The sequence below is a fragment of the Corvus cornix genome, chromosome 5 (genome assembly GCF_000738735.6).
Source record: "Corvus cornix cornix isolate S_Up_H32 chromosome 5, ASM73873v5, whole genome shotgun sequence".
Taxonomy (NCBI): Eukaryota; Metazoa; Chordata; class Aves; order Passeriformes; family Corvidae; genus Corvus; species Corvus cornix.
Genome location: NC_046335.1, coordinates 29,729,838 through 29,752,199, shown reverse-complemented (window position 1 = coordinate 29,752,199; position 22,362 = coordinate 29,729,838). Strand labels below are relative to the sequence as shown.

General features: G+C 37.3%; 1 protein-coding gene across 1 annotated transcript in view; it reads left to right on the top strand.

The window, feature by feature from the left end:
* The window catches only part of AQR (aquarius intron-binding spliceosomal factor), a 52,337-nt gene that overhangs the window by 19,483 nt on the left and 10,492 nt on the right, over positions 1 to 22,362 (top strand). The window contains exons 16-29 of the mRNA XM_039552115.1: positions 1,028 to 1,169; positions 1,896 to 2,074; positions 3,871 to 4,038; positions 4,462 to 4,631; positions 8,721 to 8,962; positions 10,443 to 10,586; positions 11,085 to 11,154; positions 12,082 to 12,192; positions 14,297 to 14,406; positions 15,721 to 15,856; positions 17,547 to 17,756; positions 18,538 to 18,675; positions 19,536 to 19,607; positions 21,071 to 21,258. Of these exons, the coding sequence (XP_039408049.1) occupies positions 1,028 to 1,169; positions 1,896 to 2,074; positions 3,871 to 4,038; positions 4,462 to 4,631; positions 8,721 to 8,962; positions 10,443 to 10,586; positions 11,085 to 11,154; positions 12,082 to 12,192; positions 14,297 to 14,406; positions 15,721 to 15,856; positions 17,547 to 17,756; positions 18,538 to 18,675; positions 19,536 to 19,607; positions 21,071 to 21,258 (2,080 nt within the window). The remainder of the gene's footprint in view (positions 1 to 1,027; positions 1,170 to 1,895; positions 2,075 to 3,870; positions 4,039 to 4,461; positions 4,632 to 8,720; positions 8,963 to 10,442; positions 10,587 to 11,084; positions 11,155 to 12,081; positions 12,193 to 14,296; positions 14,407 to 15,720; positions 15,857 to 17,546; positions 17,757 to 18,537; positions 18,676 to 19,535; positions 19,608 to 21,070; positions 21,259 to 22,362) is intronic.

Below are 22,362 nucleotides of genomic sequence, written 5' to 3'. Positions count from 1 at the left end.
CTCTGATAAATACTGTGCAGCCTTAAAGAGGTGTTGCTTCACACCCTGCCCTTTGTGCATATGTGCATATGACTAGCTTTACAGGACAAGGGTTTCTTATTTGGTGTTGGGAAATGTGTTAAAGTATTTTATCACCATCAGGCTTTCCAGAATAGAAATTACTGTGTTCTGCTGCCTTTCTTCACTGCTGGTGTATTAGTGCATGTGAAAGTCAGTGTGTAGTACCTATACCAGAGAAAGGTTTCAACAATAATATTGCAAGTTTCAAAAGCAAGATGATTTCACAGATCTTAAACATAGGTGTCAAACCGGAATAGTAGTCCAGTAATGTTATAATTTACAGGAATTTTAATTATGGAAAATTTGCATCTAAGACTATCCTAAAATAGTGGAAGAGGCTTTAGGACCTGTCTAGGAGTTCTAATACTTCTTATGTAGTAAGATCTAATCTTCCTATGTTTTTCATTCTCATTTAAAAAACAAACCAGTAACAGAAACTTTAGAGTTGTGTATTAAAATTTGATTTCTTGACTTAAACCTTTTTTCTACATTAATGGTTTTCATGGCATCTAATAAACATAAAGCATGGGAATTGGGAAATTGTTGGATGCTGCATGTTTTTTATTAGTTCATGAGCCTTTTTCATCATTATGTAATGCTAACTTAATTGTTGCATTTCCAAAGACCATTACTTTGCTCTGCATTTGATTTTAATAAACTCAGTTTTGTTGTAGTCTGAATACACTCATGGATTTAATATTTAAGAAGTTCACCATATTACTGCTAGAAGGATGAAAATCCCTTCAATCTTGTGCAGGTTCCTTTAGATAGAACCTGAAAAATACATGCTTTTTAGAGGTACATATTGATAAAAGGGGTAGTTTTTAGAATCTCCAAGGACAACAGCCGTGGCAGTTGTACAGTAAAGTGTGTACGTATGTATGAATTCCTAGAAACAGTATATTAATTCTTTTTTGTTGTTGTTTATCCCTCAAATACCTCTTCCTTTCTACCCTTAAATGCTTAGGCTGTCTGGCACTCCCCAAGCTGAATCTGCAGTTTCTGACTCTCCATGACTACCTGCTGAGGAACTTCAATCTTTTCCGCTTGGAGTCTACCTATGAGATCAGACAGGACATCGAAGATAGTGTCAGTCGGATGAAACCATGGTAATGCTTACTAACTGGTGCAAACCAGTCAGTTCACTTCTAATCAAAGTGTATTTGAGAACCAAAAACTGATACTGTGTGTATACTAAGTACATAGTACCAAATGTGTTTAAAATTGTTATGTAGATACCCTGCTTCATACTTACTCCTTCCTTCCGTAAGGTGTTGCCATCCCAAGGGGTGATATTTTAAGGGTTTGTGGATATGTATCCCTGTAGGTATGTTAAAGGCAGTATTTTGGGTGCTAACAAACAGCCTTTGTTGTGTTAAGATGGATGAGTTAGCTCTCCATGCGTACTAAGCCTTGGCTGACGTTACAAAGTATGTAAACGTCACCAGCTTTGGTTTGTGAGAGATGTTGCTGAGTACTCTTGAATTTGCCATCTGCCACATTTTAATCCTCTTTAGATTTAAAGGGTTTATTTGGTGTGATATCTTTTATACTCAGTAGTTGCTTTTTGTTATCTTTCCTTTTTCTTCTGTCTCTGTGAGGTTTTTTTTATAATGCTAGCATAAGTTGCCTTTGTTTTTTGAAATATAAGTCAGTTCATGTTATGCTTTGATTCTAAAATGCAGGATTACGTGAATCTAATTCACTAGCACATATAGTTAAGAATTCTACTTTTGTCTTAAAAATTACTGTGTGATAAATTTTTTCACAGTTTAAAAAATAATTGAATCTGTTATCAGATAATGACTAACAAAACTTTGGGGTTTATTTCTTAGGTTATCAGAATATGGAGGTGTGGTCTTTGGTGGATGGGCTAGGATGGCACAACCCATTGTCTCTTTCACAGTGGTGGAGGTGGCCAAGCCCAACATTGGTGAAAACTGGCCCATGCGAGTAAGAGCAGATGTTACAATTAATTTGAATGTCCGAGATAACATCAAAGATGAATGGGAAGGTACTTAACATTCTTTGAAATAAAGTGCTCAAAATAGGTGCTCATAAAATACATCTGGGTGTAATCTTATTTGTAAGAAAAGGGGTTTTTAATCCAAGATACAGATTTGTCAATCCTAATACACTGCTCAGAAGTCAGTTCCTCAAATTCCAGGTTTAATACGTTTATATTTTCCTAAAGTGAAGATTGAAATTACTAAAGTACTTAGATGTTCATTGGGAACAGAATGTTTATTCCTTCAGACTGATGTCATTCGGTGACCAAGTGTAAAATTCTGTCCTTTACAGGGTCTGTGGAAAGTTAACTTAGCATTTTAAATAATGTGTATGCTAAAAATGTCATATTGAAAAGTATGGGGAATGTGATATCTGTCTCATACACAAGTGGAGAGGAGAGGTTTTTATTTAATTTAAACCAGTGCACTTTAGTAGTTTTCAGTATGTTTGAATGTTACGAAGTGCTGACTGTACCAAATGCTGTTTCTTATAAGTATCCACAGGCAACACTTCTCTTGCTTGGGGATTTGAACTTTAGTTGACCGTGTTGGCAAGTGACATAGAAGCATGCACTTGTATTATCAGGAAATGTCACTCCTTTCTCTTTTGTTAGAGAAACCTGATAAATGTGCTGGAGCTGCGTAGTGTGATTACAGGTCACGTAGCACAGATGCTAAAGCTGGACTGTGTGATAAATGAGCAGATACAAGTTTGGGACTGTAGATTTCTGTTAAAGTAGAAAATCTAGAAGGATAGCAGAGAATTCACTATACTGAAGGTATCTATATAGTGGTGCACCTAGCTGTTTAAATACTAAAGCAGTCTGCGATTTTTAAAAAAAATGTTTTAAGTCAACACTGAGATGAAGAACTCATGAGTGATCGCCTGACATAACGGGATCTTGGTGAAACTGCCTTCTGTTGGATAATATCTGGTGCATAATGAGAAAGTAATTGTCTCATGAAAAATACAGCATATTTTCTGGATTTTGAAGGTGTCTTAGATCTCTGAGAATCTGGAGGTATAGTGGGGAAAAGGTTTATTGTTCAGAATTATGTTAGTGAACTGGAGAAGCAGCATTTTAAAAGTAGGATGTAGTTCAACAGGGATCATTATTAAGCAAGAACAAGTCACTGTACACATGCATTTTGGGGGAATAACTTACCAGGCAGTACCTCTGCAGAGTGGAAAGATCAGAGGTCATCATTGCTCACAAGTGAATGTGACTCCCCAACATTGTGTTAGTGCTGAGGGAAAAAGGAAAAACCTCAAGTTACATTGGAATTTATAAACTGGAATGTAACGCAGTAAACAAGTAACTTGGTTAAGTGACCTTTTACCCTATTAAACAGATAACTTGGTTTAAGGTTTTGTGCCCAGTTCTAGGCACTGCACTTAACTTGTTGTAAAAAAAAGAAAAAAAATTAGTTGGAGGTTTGTCCGGAAGAAGTCAATGAGAATGAGAGATTAATGCCAGACTTCTTTAGAGATGAGTGAAAATAACTAGGTTGTGTAACTGGAGTAGGATTAGTGGGAGAATAATAACCTTGAAATAAATATGTTTGTTCTTAAGAAAAAAGTATTCAGTTTCTACTTTTTAAATTTGGTATTATATCACAATGGCCTATGGTTTTGTATTCTCTTAAGTTCAAGGCATATTTTGAAACAAAACAAATCATACTCTATCCAAGTGGGTTTTATTTAAAAGAAATTTTAGTGCATTCTGTTGTATATATGTTATGGAATTGATAAGGAAAATGCCTTTCAGTCAAATCACTGACTGTTCCTTTTGGGGCTCAGGTCTGCGGAAGCATGATGTCTGCTTTTTGATCACGGTGCGTCCCATGCAACCCTATGGCACCAAGTTTGACCGACGACAGCCTTTTGTTGAGCAGACTGGGCTGGTGTATGTCAGAGGCTGTGAAATTCAGGGCATGCTGGATGAGAAAGGGCGTGTTATTGAAGAAGGTATGATATACCAAAACTTGTTCAAAAGATTTATCTTTTCTTTCCCTCTCTATTTTTTATTTTTAACAGCCTAACTGATAATTTTCCTCTCTTTTAAGGAATGCTCATTGAATTAGATACATACTTGGAGAATACCAAACCAGTTCCATAACCAGCCTGAGAATGGTTAACTAGTTTCCTCTGGTAAAATCTCATGTAGCTGTATTAATTAAATAAATCCAGTACGTTGTGTTAAGGAATAAAATAGATTATATTCAAAAACTATTAGAATAGTGCAATGAAGATGTTTCTCTTGCTACGCAAAAATTAGTTTCATTGTATAAACTAATTTCATTTGAGGAACAATTATGGATCACTTATTTGAATGATAATTTGCTTTTGGCACTGAGTCAAATTCTAATCCTGCCGTTTCATTACGGACAGGTCCTGAACCCAAACCAAGACTTAAAGGTGATTGCAGAACATACAGAGTATTTCTGGACCCAAACCAGTATCAGCAGGACATGACCAATACAATACAAAATGGAGCAGAAGATGTTTATGAGACATTTAATATAATAATGAGAAGAAAACCGAAAGAAAACAATTTCAAGGTAAGATACTTGCTCCTTGACTCTTAGGTAAGAGTAAGTCTGAATATGCTGTCACTACTGAGACTTTTTTATTTTAGATGCATTTAGTTAGGCTTTTTAGGTGGCAGAGTTTAGGCTTTCCCTTCAGGAACCTAGAGCTTGTCATCTGGTGATAACTTTCCCCTGCAGATAACTCTTAAACTGAAAACCAGAACACTGCTACTTTGTTTGAGTACACAATAAAACATTAGTTTATAATTTCAGTCTTCTAACAGGAAGCCTACAGATTTGGACTTTTGGGATAAGAGAGTATGTGGAGCATTTTTGTTACCTTATGTAATAGCGAACTGTAAGAAAAGGAATAAACCAGTTAAAATGTGAAAATCAGAGGAATCTATTAGCTTTTGGGAGGGTCACTGGATCAATTTCTTGTTGGGCATGGGAGTGTGTCAGATTGAGAGCAGCCCAGCTGGGAAGCTCTTGGAGGTTCTGGTGGATGACAAGCTTGATGTGAGCCAACAGTCTGCACTCACAGCCCAGAAATCAGCTGCATCCTGGTCTGCATCAAAAGCGGGGTGCCCAAGAGGTCACAGGAAATGCTTCTTCCCCTCTCACTCTGCTCTGGTAAGACCTCACGTGGAGTTCTGCATCCAGCTCTGTGCTCCCCTACACAAGAAAGACCTGTTGGAGCAAGTCCAGAAGAGGGACATAAAGATGATCAGAGGGATGGAGCACCTCTCTTATGAGGAAAGCCTGAGAGAGTTAGAGTTGTTTAGCCTGGAGAAGAGAAGGCTCTAGGGAGATCTGACTGCACCCTTTCAATAAGGGGCCTTATAAGAAGGATGAGGACAAACTTTCTACTGGTAATAGTACAAGGGGTAATGTTTATAAGCTAAAAGATGGTAGATGCAGACTCAATATAAGAAAGAAATATTTTATGATGAGGATGGTGAAATGCTGAAACAGGTTGCCCAGAGAGGTGGTAGATGCCCCACCCCTGGAAATTTTCAAGGTCAGGTTGGACAGGGCTCTGAGAAACCTGGTCTGGTTGAAGATGGCCCTGCTCATTGCAGGGTGGGTGGACTGTATGGGCTTTAAAGGTTCCATTCAGCCAAAACCATTATATGATTCAGCTTTAGCAGTGCTGAGCAGAAAAGAAGGAGCCACTTCTCTTGACCTGCTGGGGAATTCCTGCTGTAGCACAAGCACTACTGTTGGCTCTTTTCACTGTGAGGGTGCATAATTTTGTACACCTAAAAATATTTCTTATTCAGTTTCTTTGCTCTTTAGACCTCTGAATCTTTAATTTTCCTTGAGTTTTCCATTATGAAAATGCAACATGAATGAAAAACTAGATTTCTTTTGCTGCCTTAAAATCATGCACTGCATAATTGAAGTGATTTTCATTTTAAAGGATTCTGTAGCAAGTTCTGTGTAAATGGATAAAAAGGTAGGCAGGAAGACTTGGATGTTTTTTCTTTCTGTATCTAGGAAGATGCCCCTTGTGTGTGGAGCAGTAGCTTACAGCCTGCATAGACCATTGTGGTGCCATCCACCTGTGGGTTGGTATACTCAAAGTACTTCATAGAGAGTCCTTTATAAATACATTAAAAAGAACCGCCACAGATTGTTTATGTTGTGTGTCTGTGGCAGGTTCCTTTCACAGTGTAAATACAAATGCCCTCTGCCAAAGCCTCCTGATGAACAAGCATGTAGACGTGTTTTCTCATTCACTGCACTTCTGTGTAGCAAGAAGGAAAGTCCTGCAGTCAGTGCTTAAGTTTGCTCGGCATTGCTGTTAAATGTTAGTGTAGCTTTCAAATTTGTACTGTGTTCTTGCAGTTAATTTACAGGTAAATCCCAATGCAAACCATTCTATGTTGGCATTTAGTAAAGTCTCATTCATTCATTTTCCAAGACAATCTGAGGTATTTCCATATTTATCACATTGCTACCAGTTTAGGTGCATGCATTCCATGTCACTTTCAAACCTTTCTACTTCAGCTGAATGAAAGAAAACAAGATGATGCTGTGATTAGTGCAGACAGTGTATGGAGCAGATAGAAGGCAGCTTGAAGTTTAAAGCTGAGCTTGTAGGAGAGAAGACAAGAGAACTCTTATGCAGTCCTTGTAAATTAAGAAGATGAGACAGCAGAGAAAGTGCAAATGCAATGTGTTTGCTGGAGGTGTCACCATCGCGTCACTACAATTGGTCAGCAGTGTTAGCTCTTACAAGAGCGAATCTTACTATTTTTATGTGCATAGAAATTACTTTTTGAAAAGCTGAAGCAAAGTTTTTGTGATGTAGAAGCAGCACATTAGCTGTTAGGAACATATTTTTTTGCTTCCTCTTAGAAACTGATCACTAGATTTAGAAATACTATCTGAAAAAGTGACGTTGTCTGATTTCTTTGTGCTTTTCTTAGCACAAACATATTATGCTGTGCTTAATACACGTTTAAGCCAGAAGTACTTGTTCTAGATTTGCAACAAAAATACAAAAAATTCATAGTTAATGTGGGACTCGTCCATCCATGCATCTCTGAAGTAATTGCAGGACCTTCAGGCTTCAGAAGTGCTAAGATGCCTTCAACTTCATAGCTTTACATGGCTGTCACAGAATCCACAGCATGATTGCGATTGGAAGGAACAGATTCAGAGAATGGTTGAGGTTAGAGGGACCTTTGGAGATGATTCAGTTCAAGGTCTGTTTAAAGCAGAGTCAGCTAGAGCAAGTTGCTCAAGATCTTGTCACTTTGTACAGTTGGAATTGGATATGTCCAGTGACGGACACTACATAACCAGTCTAGACAATCTGTTACTGTGTTGTATTGCTGCTGCAGTAAAAACATTTTGATGTATTTAGGTGGAAGTATCTCAATTTGTGTCCATTGCCCCTTGTCCTTTCACAGGGCACTACTGAGTCTCATTCTGCTGACCTTACTTCCTCCCATTATTTTTTTTTTATACAAATGGATACAATTCTCCACTGCCCCTTGAGATTTGTATTCCTGAGGCTAAGCAATCCCAGCTCTCTCAGCCTCTCATACAACAGATTCTCCAATCCCTTAATCATTTTAGTGGTTCTTTGCTGGACTCATTCCAGTATGTCTGCCTCTTGTCCTGAGGAGCCCAGCACTGGACACAGCACTCCAGATGTTGTCTCACCCATGTGAGTAGTGGGGAAGAACCAGGACCTTAATAGAGGTTGACAAAGCATGGATGATGATCACATTAACTGCTTCCTTGAATGATACCACACAAGCTAGAAAAGGACAGAGAATCCTACCCTTTGGAGATGGATATGTAAATATAGATTATCAGAATAAAATTCTGTACTTTGATTTGACTGACTTTCTTTTACAAGATTGGTGTTTGGAAGTTCTATTGTATTCTAGTGTGGACTGCTGATGTACTGTGCCATCCATTCGTATCCATGTTTGGTGGCATGGTAGGTCAGAGGATCTGGAAATCAGTGCAGGTCTGGTATCCTGTGTGTTCCTGCTGCTGCTGAAGAGCAGATACATGCTGTCCAAATGCCAAGTTTCAAGTGAGATGGTTGTTGAAAACTTGCCACTAAAGTAGCCCTTTAACAGGAAGGCTAAAGTTCATCTACGTCTTGGTTAAAAAGCACACCCTCTGTGCAAGTCTAGGGTCTGGAGCATTGATGTTTTCACAAGAGGGGAAAGGAGAGAAGACTGACATAACTACAGATTATTAGATAAATTAATTTGTGGGTGAAGAGCAAATGCTTGACAGGAAGCTTAAGCTGACTGCAGGGATGAAATTTATAGGCATGTAAGAGGAAACCTTAAACCGCATTAGGGTCTTTGTATTTTTCCCCTGCTGTGAGTGTTCTGGAATGAAAACTTTACTGATGATTATATGGTCATCTTTACTAGCTCTTAGTTTAAGAATTCTGTGCTTTGGTACTGGTGTTTTGTTGCATATGTGCACTGTCTATATATTGACTCAATCTAATCAAACACTGTCAATTAAAGAGTTATATTCTATCATCTTAAAACAGATTTGATTGATCTTCAGTATGATTTTTACTTGGTAACTAGTCAGTCTCTTCAATCCTATTTTTCTGGTTTTTCTTACTTACAGGCCCTTCTGGAGACTATAAGGAATTTGATGAACACAGATTGTGTGGTTCCTGATTGGCTGCATGACATCATTCTTGGATATGGAGACCCAAGTAGTGCACACTATTCAAAAATGCCAAATCAGATTGCAACTCTGGATTTTAATGACACTTTCCTGTCCATTGATCACTTAAAAGCTAGCTTTCCTGGATACAATGTTAAAGTCACTGTTGACAATCCAGATCTGCATGTACCCCCCTTCAGGTGATGTCAATATTTCCAGTACTTCTGGTTTGGTATTCTTGCTGAAATGTGTTTTCAGGTGGACTTATGTTCAGGGGTTGAAGGGAGATGCTCTTTCTTTAAAGAAAAGATGGAGATATGTTAAGATTTAGATAGTTAACTGCACTACAGCTTTTGTTCTATTCTGTACAAAAAATGCTTGTTTGTGGATCAGCCTATGGAATATATGGAAAAAACAAAAGTATGAGATAAATCAAGATGCATGGTATTCACTTCTGCATTATGGTATGCAGCCTCCTCAACATCAGCCTAGAGAATTTTAATTACATAGTTTCCTTACATGTCTCATTAAAACAAGCTAAGAACAGCAATTTCAACATCAGTTAAAATTTGAGCTATTGGAAATACCATTCAATCAACACAAAGGATTAGGTCTGAAATCCCCTACTGCTTATTTTTAGAAATGATTTCTGAAATAGGATGCCTACCTATGTGGCAGCTAAATGAGATTTGTTTTGTTTCAGTGGTGCTGTTGTCCAGCATTTTTAAACTTGACAATTCTGTCCCTCCTGGTGCACTTCCTTGAACTTTGGCAGCTGAGATTCACAGTAGTATTGGAGAACAATACAATTCAGCTGGAGGAACTACATCTTTTCGTTGTGAAGGAATAAATCAGTGGAGGGAAAATATGGCTTTCCCCTGCACCAGTCAGCTTTTATCATGGCTAAATGGAATCTTGAAAAGCAGGGAGGTAATCTCCCAATCTTTTTTTTGGAAACACTGCATGGAGAATTTGTGTAGAGGAGGCACTAACACTATATAATGATATAAAAATAGGCTGAAGTTATCAGGAAAAGATCTCACACACAATTTTCCTCGATGAACTATTGTTCAGTTTTAGTTCATATATTAAGAGAGATACTGCTCTTTATGAAGAGCTATTGCTCTTCCTACTGCTACATTTGTCCTGTAAGGGATTATTACTGTTACAGGTATCTGCATTTTTGTCTTGAGATATTCGGATAGGCATTGGAATTCCTTCACCTGTGATTTGTTTCTGAATTAGGAAAGTTTGTTAATATATACAGAAGGCTATAAAAAATTGAAATGGGAGGATAAAAACTTCATCTGTTGGAACAGTTTAGAACACTGACATAGCTTATGTTCTATGATAACTTTTCTCCTGTCACTTACACTCCTTCCATTCTCACTTAAGAACTTCTTGTTTTCAGCATTTTCCAGCTGGCTCTCAGCACTGCTCCTGGCTTTTCCAGCTATGAAAAGAGGGCTTCTTACATACTTTTTGTTTAATCACCTTCATCAATTTATTTGTAATTTCTTTTCTTTATTCTCATTACAACTTTGTCATTTGCAGCACTTGTTTTCCTATTGTGTGATGGTTTGTCTTAATGGTTAGAAAAAATCTTTCTCTATTACCTTCTAAGACAGTCTTATGTTGTAGTGAACATGTTGAACTGTAACCTTAAATTATGTGTTACAGGATAACTTTCCCAATGAAGGGAGGTAAAGGAACGAAAAGAAAAGAGGATGGAAATGAAGAAGACCCCGAAGAAGCTAAAACGCTGATTGTAGAGCCTCATGTTATTCCAAACAGGGGCCCATATCCATATAATCAACCAAAACGGTAAAAAATGGATGGGAACTTTCTTTAAAATGATAACACGTGCATAGCAGTTCATTTTCAGAAATGAGGCTGGTTTGTTCTATATTTGAATCAAAATATTCTATTATCCTCTATCTGTTAAGAAAGCCCTTTGAGGAAAAGTGAGAAATACTGTCTTTTAGGGTTTTTTGTCTCAGGAATTTGAACATTAGGAAAGTCATACCTAAATAATTTTACAGCATTCTCTGCAAATAATAACTAAAGGCAAACAGTTTTTTTGATGGGATGAATTTGTTGTCACATGGACAACATGATTTACTATCTCGCTTAGAAATTACAAGACTGTTGTATCTATAAAAAAGATCGTTGTAATGCTGATTTAATTTATGTGAAAGTTTGCAAGTATGTAGTTTAGGAAAAATACAAACAGTTAATTGAAATAAAACTTGTTAAAACAATTGCTTTTATCAAAACTGTTGACAAAATCTATCAATTATTTGATGTTTTGCTTTGTTACAGCAATACTATTCAATTTACCCATACTCAGATTGAAGCCATCCGTGCGGGAATGCAGCCTGGACTAACTATGGTAAGAATGTTTTTAAGGATTCTATACTCTTATATATTAATTCTGGCTTTAGGTACATTCAGTGACATACTAGTAATGCCCCTTTCTGTACCTTGCTGAGGTAATTTCTATTAATAGTTTAAAGATATGAAAAATTAACATTCAAAGGTTCAACATCCTCCCATCCTCACAAAATCATATGGCAACACATATCTCTGCATCCTGTGTTTCAGTGGCTGAAGGCTTTCCACAGCAACTGAATTTGCTTTTGCAGTGATTGGAGAGTCTTTAAATAAAGCAAGAATGATTTCATAGCAGTTTGTAATTTTATGTGTAAGTGCTTATGAAAGCTGCTATTCTCTGCTTCTTAATCCTGAACAATTTATTTTGAGATGCTTTATAATACTTGGATACCTTTAAAATGTCTGAGGTGTCAGTTTTGGAGTGTTTGTGGAATTGAGCCCATGAAAATGTTAACTGTTATTATATGACTTTATCATCAGTTGTAGATTTCTGAGTAAATAGAAGTAATGAACTCTCTTCTTTTTTTCCTGTCCTTTTTGTCTGTCTCACCTTATTCTTTTTCAGCTGTGTGTCTTGATTCTCTTTTCACTGTGTCCCCCATGCTTAGCCTATTCTGAGGCTAAACTACCTTTTTTTCTCTGAGGAGGTCTATTTTCATATTAGTACGTCATGTGCTGGATTACCATATTCCTTTTAGTCAGGAATCTGCCTAAACAGTCTAAAGGAGTCTTTTATGATATGTTTTATTTGGTTTGAAAGTTCACCAAAGCCAGGAAGCAATGTTAAATGTTAGTGTCTTGTGAGATTGTTCTAGGCTTTTTCTTCCCCAGCAGACTCTATTTTTTTTAATTGTGCAGTATTCTGATAAATTGTGTATTGATTTTTATTTGGTTTTAATTTTTTTGTGTGTGTGTTTGATTTTAGGTAGTGGGTCCACCTGGTACTGGAAAAACTGATGTAGCTGTCCAGATAATATCCAATCTTTATCATAATTTCCCAGAACAACGAACTCTTATAGTTACCCACTCTAATCAGGTAAAGTGTCAATCATGTGTGAATTTTCTTGTAATTACAATCTAGACGAACAGTAAGTATTGAGATCAGTAGTTTGGGAATTGCATTTGTCTCTTAACAATGGAAACTTGAGTTGGATTGTGTGCAGTTTTGCCAGTTTCTTAATACAAAATTAAATTTTTGAATTTCAGGTATGTAGTTCTAAACTATTTTTCAGAAGTTTTCAATGTGTTTAATTGGTTGGAGGTAGAAATTACGAAGTATTTTGAAAAAGTCTCTGCTCAGTTCTTACAGTTGCACATTCACTGCATGCATGCCAGATTTTTGCTAATTGGCTTTCTCAGACACTGGTTGCTCTGTGCTTCATGCTCCTAAGGGAAGGCCTCTTCAGCTGAGTATTTCCTTCCCATTCGTAAGAGATGGAGATGTTACTTCTCAAGCACGTATAAAATAATAATAATAATAATAATAATAATAATAATAATAATAGTGTTAAAAGTCTTTAAGAGTCTTACTCGTTATTTTCCCACTCTACTCTGCACTGGTGCAGCCTCACCTTGAGTCCTGTGTGCAGTTTTGAGAGCCACAATATACGAAAGACATAAAGCTATTTGAGAGTGTCAAAAGGAAGGCAATAAAGATGGTGCAGGGCCTTGAGAGGAAGCCATATGAGGAGTAGCTGAGGTCACTTGGTCTGTTCAGCCTGGAGAAGAGAAGACTGAAGTGAAGACCTTATTGCAGTTACAGCTTCCTTGTGAGGCGAAGAGGAGGGGCAGGCACTGATCTCTGTGGTGACCAGTGACAGGACCCGAGGGAATGGCCTGAAGTTGTGTCAGGGGAGGTTTAGGTTGGATATTAGGGAAAGGTTCTTCCCCCAGAGGGTGGTTGGGCACTGGAACAGGCTCCCCAGGGCAGTGGTCACAGCACCAGCCTGACAGAGCTCAAGAAGCACTTGGACAATGCTTTCAGGCACAGGGTGTGACCCTTAGGTTGTCCTGTGCAGGGCCAGGAGTTGGACTTGATGATGCTTGTGGGTCCCTTCGAACTCGGCATATTCTGTGATTTTGTGAAATCTGCATCTGGTTTGGAATGATTTGTTTGGAAACCAGGGTCAGCTGTTACCTGGTCTCCCTGATTAACCTGTCCTGTCTCAGTTATGAGTTACTTTAACTGAACATACCACTGGAAAACATTTCATCTTTTTTCATCAAAGCAAGGTCAAAGAATGGTGGAGGGGTATTGCTTTGGTGAAGAATTACAGCCTGGAACAATATAGGCCAGTCTGCAATTGGTTGCAGGAGAGTGACAGAGTAAAGTTGGTAGAAAGGGTTGAGAACATGTCCATTGATGAGAAAAAGAAGGAAATCCTTTGAGGCTGATAGAAGACTCTTCTTACCAGACAATAGTTTCGTGAGGACGTTAACTTGAAATTGTACTCTGGGAAATAAAATGTATCTCAGCAGGGTACATTACCCATGCCTTGATACTGCACTTTAAGATGTTTACATGACTTGCAGCTGGAAGTGAGGCTTGCTTTTATTCTTAGTCTCAGAACTTGATGATTCAATGCTTGTTCCTTTGAAATACACTGAATTAGGCAGTTGATAGTAAACCATTAGAGAGCTGAAGAGTTTAAGGCAGAAGATGTAGCACACCTAGGAGTTTAGTTATGCAAAATTTAGTTACCCAAATGGAATAGTCACAGCACCTGACAGTCAGTACTTGATCATGCTTTTCTAATGTACAGTAAAAGTTAAATTGTTTAATGTCATCATACAAAAATCAGTGTTTGTGAGACAATTTTGTAAACTGATAGCTTTATCAAGTAAGTTAACTCTGTGATAGAATTAAATTTTAAAATTGTAAAATCAAATGTAATTGTTACATAAAGTATGCGAATAAAAGGGTGTTAGTAGGCTAATTTCCCTGTTGTCAAGATGAGGAGTTTCAGTATTAACTTTGTTTTGTTAAAACAAAATTGACTTTTTTTTTTTGTTTTGATTTCCATTTATACTAAAATAGGCGTAATGTCCTGCCTTATGTACAAGTAATTTCTCAGTTTTCCCCTGCAAGAGCCTCTGAACTTCTAAAAACTACCTTTTCTCCTGTTCTTGTCAATCTTTAGGCTTTGAACCAGCTGTTCGAAAAAATCATGGCTCTAGACATTGATGAGCGTCACCTTCTGCGACTGGGTCATGGAGAAGAGGAATTAGAGACAGAGAAAGATTTCAGCAGGTGAGAAAGGAGATGCTAATGATAAACTCACTTGTATAAACATGGCAGCAAGATGTCTCTGTTGAATCCGCTCTACATCCCATGCAAATGAGCTGTGTTGGACAAGTTTTCCCTTCTCATGTTATCGAGTCCCAGTAACACACAGTGCTCTAGTTTCCAGTACATGGTTTAGTAATTTTGGTTCTTGTTCTGTACAAAAACTGTGCTCCCTTCAGCATCTAAAGGCAGAATCAGGCAGTTGCTTGTTCACAAACTCAGCTGCTTGAATAAAAGAGAATTATATTTTTTAGACCCTTTTACCTTTCATAGAATTAATCTGTGAGAGAAGTTAGAATAATAAGACAGATTTTTGTAGTCACAGGTTTTTTGTACAAATGTGGTATCACTTCTACTGTCATGGTGATTTTTGTATTAATAAACATGAAAATAAACTTTCTGCTTTGAATTCTTCAGATACTGCTTAACCTCAAAGTTGCTTATTTCATTGATAACACATTTTGAAGCATACATACATAAGGAAAGCTATCAACTCTGTATCAGTACAAAGACTTAAGAACCTGTTCTTCTAAATATTTGTATGTTTGTCACGTGTTAGTCCAATTGACGTCAGTAGGATTACCCACATTCATAAATATAAGAGGGGTATAATGGTCGTGCACTGGAAATATCTGAACTGTCCAGTACTGGATTATCATAGCAATTCTTTGACTTCAAAAGCTGTAGTAAAAATTATATATAGTCACTAGAAGCTACACACATATACATAGTTCAGTATTTAGCAGAACGAATACCTTGTGATTTTTTTCTTTAAAATTGAATGCTTTGAAGTAGTCACGCTATTCCAGAAATTTGATAGCCAAAAACTTAGGGAAAGGATGCCATAGGAGATACTTATTTTGTAGTATCCATAGTTTAGTATATTCATTGAACTGTGGTGTTCATCATTAAAAGGAGTTTTCTTTAAGACACTCTGTGTTGTCTATTTTCATACTTTCTCGAAGTAACTTCAGACCTGTGGGGTGTTTCTGCAAGCACTGTGCATTATGGCAGTTTGGGAGGGAGGGGTGAGGAATATATTTGAAGATGGGCTGTACTACTGTGAGAACTTTATTTCTCATAAGCTTGGCTTTGTGAATTGCTAGGGCTCAGCTGATAGAAATAGTGGGCATGTAGCAAATTCTTAGGTTTTGGAGCAGGGTTGTAGTTGTGGGGTTCTTTTGGGGGCTGCTGGGGTTGTTTGTGATTTCTCATTGTGATACTTAAATACTGTTTCGGGTTAAATAAAAATTATGTTATATTTAATCCATTTTGTAGGTATGGAAGAGTTAATTATGTGCTGGCTCGAAGACTTGAACTTCTACGAGAAGTTGGGCGATTACAAGAGAGTCTTGGAGTCCCAGGAGATGTTTCTTACACTTGTGAAACAGCTGGCCACTTTTTCTTATACCAAGTAAGGACTGAAATACTTTTGCAGAGACTGTATGACCTAAATACATTACAAAACACTTTGTAAAACTTGCAGTGAATTTTTTGGAGTTGGGTGTAAAACCAAAAAGCATTTACCTTGGTGATTTACAATACAGTAACAGCTAAAGTTAATATTGCAGCATGACTTGCTTGTGTTGCTGTTGTTTTAAATCCTGCTTGCTGACTCGCCAAGTCATTGCTGCCCTTCATGAATGCTGGCAAAGATTCTAACCTGAAGCTTCTCCTTCAGATAGGAAAATCTGTGGGCTGCTTTATATTTTGGACAAGCATTAGAGCAGCTACTTGATGGTCCTGATAGAAGGCTTTTATAGTGTTAAATGCCAATGTGAAATCAAATGTACATTGTACAAAATGGTGATTTTTTTGTATGTTGTATACCCCTCATTTCCTCTCCATGTATTTTTCAGTGATGTGGTCTACATTTGCAATTAGTGTTGCATAAGGAGACTTGTAGAGTGGTACTTAGGATTGAATGCACACACTGTATGTTTTTACAGAAGTTATTCTGGGCTAGCTTTAGTGCAGACCTTAACGTTAAATGGAGTTTAGGTGTGGAAGAATGCTAGGAACACTGCTAGAGCTTGTCTTCTGGTTCAGTTACCTCCTAAATGAATCCCACTTGATATTTAAATCAAAGTAGTATAAGTGGAGATAGTAAAGAAATTTACTTCTGTATTGGGTTTATGTGGCACTGTTTTTGTAGCAGGTGGCTGTAGGAATGACCTCTGAGAAGAGGCCAGGGACTGTGCTGGACACAACCAGCTCCAGCAGACCCACTGCTGACCAAGGCTGAATCCACCAGTGACACTGGTGGTGCTTCTGTCTTTGAGAAGAGGTCAAAAACCGCTCTGCAGCAGCTGAGGGCAGAGAGGGGACTGTGGGAAACAAGCACAAACACCCAGGTCAGAAGGAAATGAAGGGACAGGATGTGCTCCAGGCACCAGAGCACAGGTTCCCCGTAGCTTACGGAGACAGCCGTGGTAAAGCAGGTTTTCCACCTGCAGCCCATGGAGAGGCTGTGTCAGAGCAGATGCCAGCACTGCAGCCCGTGGAGTACACCACATTGAGCAGGTGGATATATCCTGAAGGAAGATGCAGCCTGTCGAAATCCCATGCTGGAGCAGGGAATAAGTGTGAGGAGGAAGGGGTGGCAGAGATGTGGTGTTGTGAACTTGAATGACAGCACCATTATTTTTGTACTGCTGAGGGTGGGGAGGAGGTAAAAAAATTGACAATGAAATTAAGCCTGCGAAGAAAGAGGGAGCGGAAAGGAAAAGTGGTTTTTCTTTTGTCTTTGTTGCTCATCATCCTAATCTGTTTTTAATTAGCAAAAATTAAATTAATTTTCCCCAAGTCTGTTTTGCCTGTGATGCTATTTGCTAAGCAATCCCCTTATCTTTATCTCAACACATAAGCTCTTCCATCTTACTTTCTCCCACTGTCCTGTTGAAGAGGGAGAGTGAGATAAACTGGGTGGGAGTCTGGCAGCCAGCCAAGCTCAACCCACCACAACTTCAAAACTGTCACCCTGACACAAGGTCAAATGCTACCTAAGACATACCTTTTGTGATTTTTTTTTTCTTAATGCTGTGTATACAAACCTACACATTGCCAAAAACCTCATGATATAAAACCACTTTGCTTTGTCGTAGGTAATGTCCCGTTGGGAGGAGTATATCAGCAAAGTGAAAGTTAAAGGTGGAAAATTGCCAGATGTTGCAGATGTCTCCAGTTTCTTTCCTTTTCACCAGTATTTTGCAAATGCTCCTCAACCAGTTTTCAAAGGCAAATCATATGAAGAAGATATGGAAATTGCTGAAGGGTGTTTTAGACATATTAAGAAAATATTCACTCAGCTTGAGGTAAGACATGTAACTGTTAAAAGCAAGTGAATCTGGCTAATCCTGTAGAAAAACTTCACACAGGTCCAAAGTTCTCATTTTCCCTACATCCTAGAAGAAATACATATGTCTAGGCCCCCTTCATTAAGTTGCAAGGTGAGAATTTCCACCTTTGAGTAATATAGGTGTGTTTCACAACAGGGACTAGTCTCTTCTAGTTGGATCTTGGGAAGCAGCCAGCCTGCATGTTCCCTTTTCACTGATGTGGTTATGAGAATTGTTACACCTACCACTGCTCCTCTGATCCTCACAGGGTCTTTGTATTTACAGTGAATTGCCTTTAGTCAGATAACCTAGAAGTAACTTTAACAGATTATTTTCTGGTTTTGCCAGAATTGCTCAAGAGGCTTTTAAAAGTTAGGTGATTTGTGTATTGCTTGATTTTATTAACTGTAATGGTCTTTCTACTACTGAATTTGATGTCATGTTAAGATGTAGTAAAAGAAAATTTTGGGGGATTCTGAGAGGGTTCTCAGAATTAATTGAATAATTGTCTGCAAATTTATATGTGCATACAGATTGGAAGAATTCTTTGATAGGTTTTTACAAGATTGTTTTTCAGAATTTGCTAAACCTGGAAACCACAACAAATTATTCAGGTGGGATTGTTAACAGTACATACCCTCAGAACTTTCTTGTTTAATTATATTAAGAAGGTGGCCACATAGTTTGAGTGGATACATTTTTAAAGCAGTATCATTTTGTATTCTGACTTTCAAGGCTTTTGTTTTGTCCTCCATAGGAATTCAGAGCATTTGAACTTCTTCGCAGTGGCCTGGATAGATCCAAATACCTGTTGGTGAAAGAAGCAAAAATCATTGCCATGACTTGTACTCATGCTGCTCTGAAACGACGTGACCTGGTTGAATTAGGTTTCAAAGTAATGATTATACTAGTGTTACTGTACTACTTGATTTTGGTGCTTGTTCTCCCCTGTCCCCCACCCCATATGAACCTTTTTTATCTGCCCCAAATTTAGGTAGCTAGATTATTTTGAGTCGCATTTTTTACCCATATGTTTAATTTTTTAAATTTTACTGAAGAAAAATATAACTTCTGCAAGTAAAAGATTATATCACCTTTATGCCATTGAATATACAAAAAATGCTTAATAGTGCATTTTAAAAAAGTCACGTTTACATGATAAACAGCAGTGATAAGATTAATAAAATAGAGGCAGAACTGGGTAGAAAAACATGGCCTTTAGAACTTCGTGTACCTAAAAGATTAACAATATGAGGAAAAAGATCTATGATGCAATGCTTTTTTCAATGCTTTTTTCACTCTGCAGTGATAACTATAACTATTAATTTAGTCTTTTTTTCTGACAAAAGCCAGCCACCAGTAATTCTTTCAGTGTTATTTTTCACCAATCATGTACTGTATTGGATCACAAAATGGCTTCTCTTCAGCTTCAGTGCAAAGATACCAAATTTGTTTGCTCCACTGCGCGAAGCTTTTCTCTTGTGGTTATGGCATATAGGAAGCATGTGGTGTAGTTCAGTCATGGATTCCTTCTAGAGGTAAGCCCTGACTGGTACAGAGATGTCTGTCATTGATGTAGTAGGACTTCACCCTTTTGGTGATACTGATACTTTGCCTATAAGGTGAAATCCTGCTGTAACTGTTCCACCCAGCAGAAACTGAATGAGTAATAGGTGCTTTCTTTCAGTAGGCTGAAAAAATACATTCGTTTGTGTTACTGTGTTTATGGACATCTCTTTACTTTTTTTTTCTCAGTATGACAACATCTTAATGGAAGAGTCTGCTCAGATTCTGGAGATAGAAACCTTTATACCTCTCCTGTTGCAGGTTAGACTTGAAACATAAAAGATATTTCAAAAAAAGATAAATAAGGCTCTGTGTTCTTGAGCAATATTGACTATTAAAATGAAAAATACCGTGTGCAGAAAGTAACCTAGAACTGATACTGGTATTTTAGTGGACAGTAAGAACTTTCTCATTGATTATGAGATTGTTTTATTTAATGAAGTAAGCGTCTTACAGTTTTTTTCAAACTTTTGAATGAGCATTGAATAATCAGATGCATCTGGCAGGTGAAGGAAAATAGAGATATGTGAGAAATGCAGAAACTGAAGAATTTGTGTAATTAGAGTAGACCATTTCAGCATAGAGACATACTCTGGGGGATAGTCCATGACTTTATTTGGTTGAGCCATCCAAATAATCCTTGAAAACTGAGTGGGTTTTTATTTTAACAAAACCTAAGGATCTAGGCTTCCAGAGTAGCAGTACTTGATTTCTTCACTTGCAATGCAGTGAGAAAATCTTAAAAACTGCATTTTTGGGGTCTCTTTGTCCAAGATTAAAATGCCTGATAAGAGCAGAACAACTATATAGAAAGCTTGGTCTTCTCCAAAGCAGAAGCTTTTGGGAGCAGGTTAAAAAAAAAAAAAAAAAAAAAAAATCTTGACAGTAAAAATTATTTCCATCCTCCTACTTTGTTGCTAAAGCATTTTTAGGCTTGATGAGTTGGATAGTCCAGAGTTCAGTTTTCTTTCCTTGCTGTCTGATTAGAGACAGCTTCAGAGCTCTTTCACTTCAAGTGGCAGGAAAAGGAGCTTTATGTTCTGTCTCAGTGTTCCCATGGGGAAAGGGAATTATCATAGGAGTGTGTAATGAGGATCTGACAGCTGGAAGTCTCCAGGATGCTAATTGTGAAGAGCATTCAGTCCAAGAGCCAAGATGGGAATTAGTTAGGGGCACATCCTGGTCATGGAAGAGGCTGTTTGAGAATTACAAAAGTAAACAGGTGAAGCACATGGACTACAGAGACACTTGAAAGGCAGGTTCAGTTTTGCCTCGGACATCTGAGCACTAAAAACTGTTTCAGATGCTTCATATTCACTACCTCAGAATCCAAAAAATAAAGTTCAAAGGACACTACCTAGACATTACTATTTAGTAATCAGGTGTTTTTAATACTGTAGCATGTATAATTGTGGTTCTTCCTTTGTTCTCTGACAGTGTATTACTTTTGGCTTTTAAAGTAATATAGTATGATATTTATTCTGATAGTTCTCTACTAATTTTAGTGGATAAAAGTACTTGTTTTATAAAAAAAGAGACTTTATCTACAATTCTGTGCTCTGATTGGATGGAAGCTAGTAGTCTTTAAAAAGACTGAGGTTCAGTGTAGCTTTAAAAACAAATGTTGAAGGGCTCAGACAAAGGCAGACAATCTGATTCATAACGTGTTTTGAGCGCCTTTATTATATTGTAATAGTTGCAATAGTGTCATTGTTCCATTCTAGAACCCCCAGGATGGATTCAGTCGTTTGAAGCGGTGGATTATGATTGGTGACCATCATCAGTTGCCACCAGTCATTAAGAACATGGCTTTTCAAAAATACTCCAACATGGAACAATCTCTTTTTACACGGTTTGTTCGTGTTGGAGTGCCAACCGTTGATTTGGATGCACAAGGAAGAGCAAGGGCAAGGTAAGACAGAAAATCCTTTTTCTAGCTTGTGAGATAGTAACAGGTTAGAAATGGGAGAAGGGCACATACAGTTTTGGAAACTGTTTTTTATTGTTAGGACAGGAGTTTGCAAAGCTGGAATTTAGTTGTTTTTTTCCATTTATTTCAGCTTAGTCTAGGAAGACAGGTTTTACTTTGCTGAAATGTAATCAGAATAATTTCTTTATTGTTATTTATTTTTATATAGTAGTACTCTGTTGTTGCATGCGTACTTTAATGAAAATTTATTTAAAGGAATTTAATAATCTTGAGGTTTTTTTACAACTGAGACTTTGCAGAAGCTTTCTTTTCTAAACTAACATTTAATGTATTCAAAGTTAAATAAAGATGTGCTTTATTTAGCATTGAATATATAATAATTCCCTTAAAGTCTGTAAAAGGGTGCTTTTCTGTAGTATTTCAGGAGAGATGCATCCAGAGATTGGACACATTCAGGCTGTCCACACAGGAACATAAAGCCTTTTTTATTTTAAAGGAGATACTGTGTCTCTGTAGTATAATAGCTTTTCTTTTTATCTATATATTTGTCATTTCACTGTGGTAATTTAAATACTGGATTTATTTATTGTGTAAATTGCATATTTGTGGTGTCATGTTAAGAAGGAAAAGTAAAACCAAATAAGAGAAAATTACTCCGTATAAAATCTTGCTACTCTGGGTTTAGTTTTAAGTCTTTATTTTAGGCAAAAAATGTAGTGAACAGTATGGAGGATAACTTCAATATTCTTTATGTAGGAAATGTTGGGAATCTAGAATATTATTTTCTAGTCTTGCGAATGACAGTTCAGTATGATTTTTAAAACGAAAATTTTATCTGAATGTGATGGCAAATAAAGTTAATTTTGCAACATTTTAGTGAACTTCTTAAAGATAAGAGAGTAGAAGTCCTTCACTTTGCAAGTAGTTTCTTGTTCAAGGATGTTTTGTCCGTACCTTCCTGTGCTTTTTCTTTTTTGATCACAGATAGCTTCCCTATGAATTATCTTCTACTTAATCTGGCCTGGATATTGTTGTGCATTTTGTTAGTATTACTGTCCCAGTAAATATCAGAAATCATATCAGGAA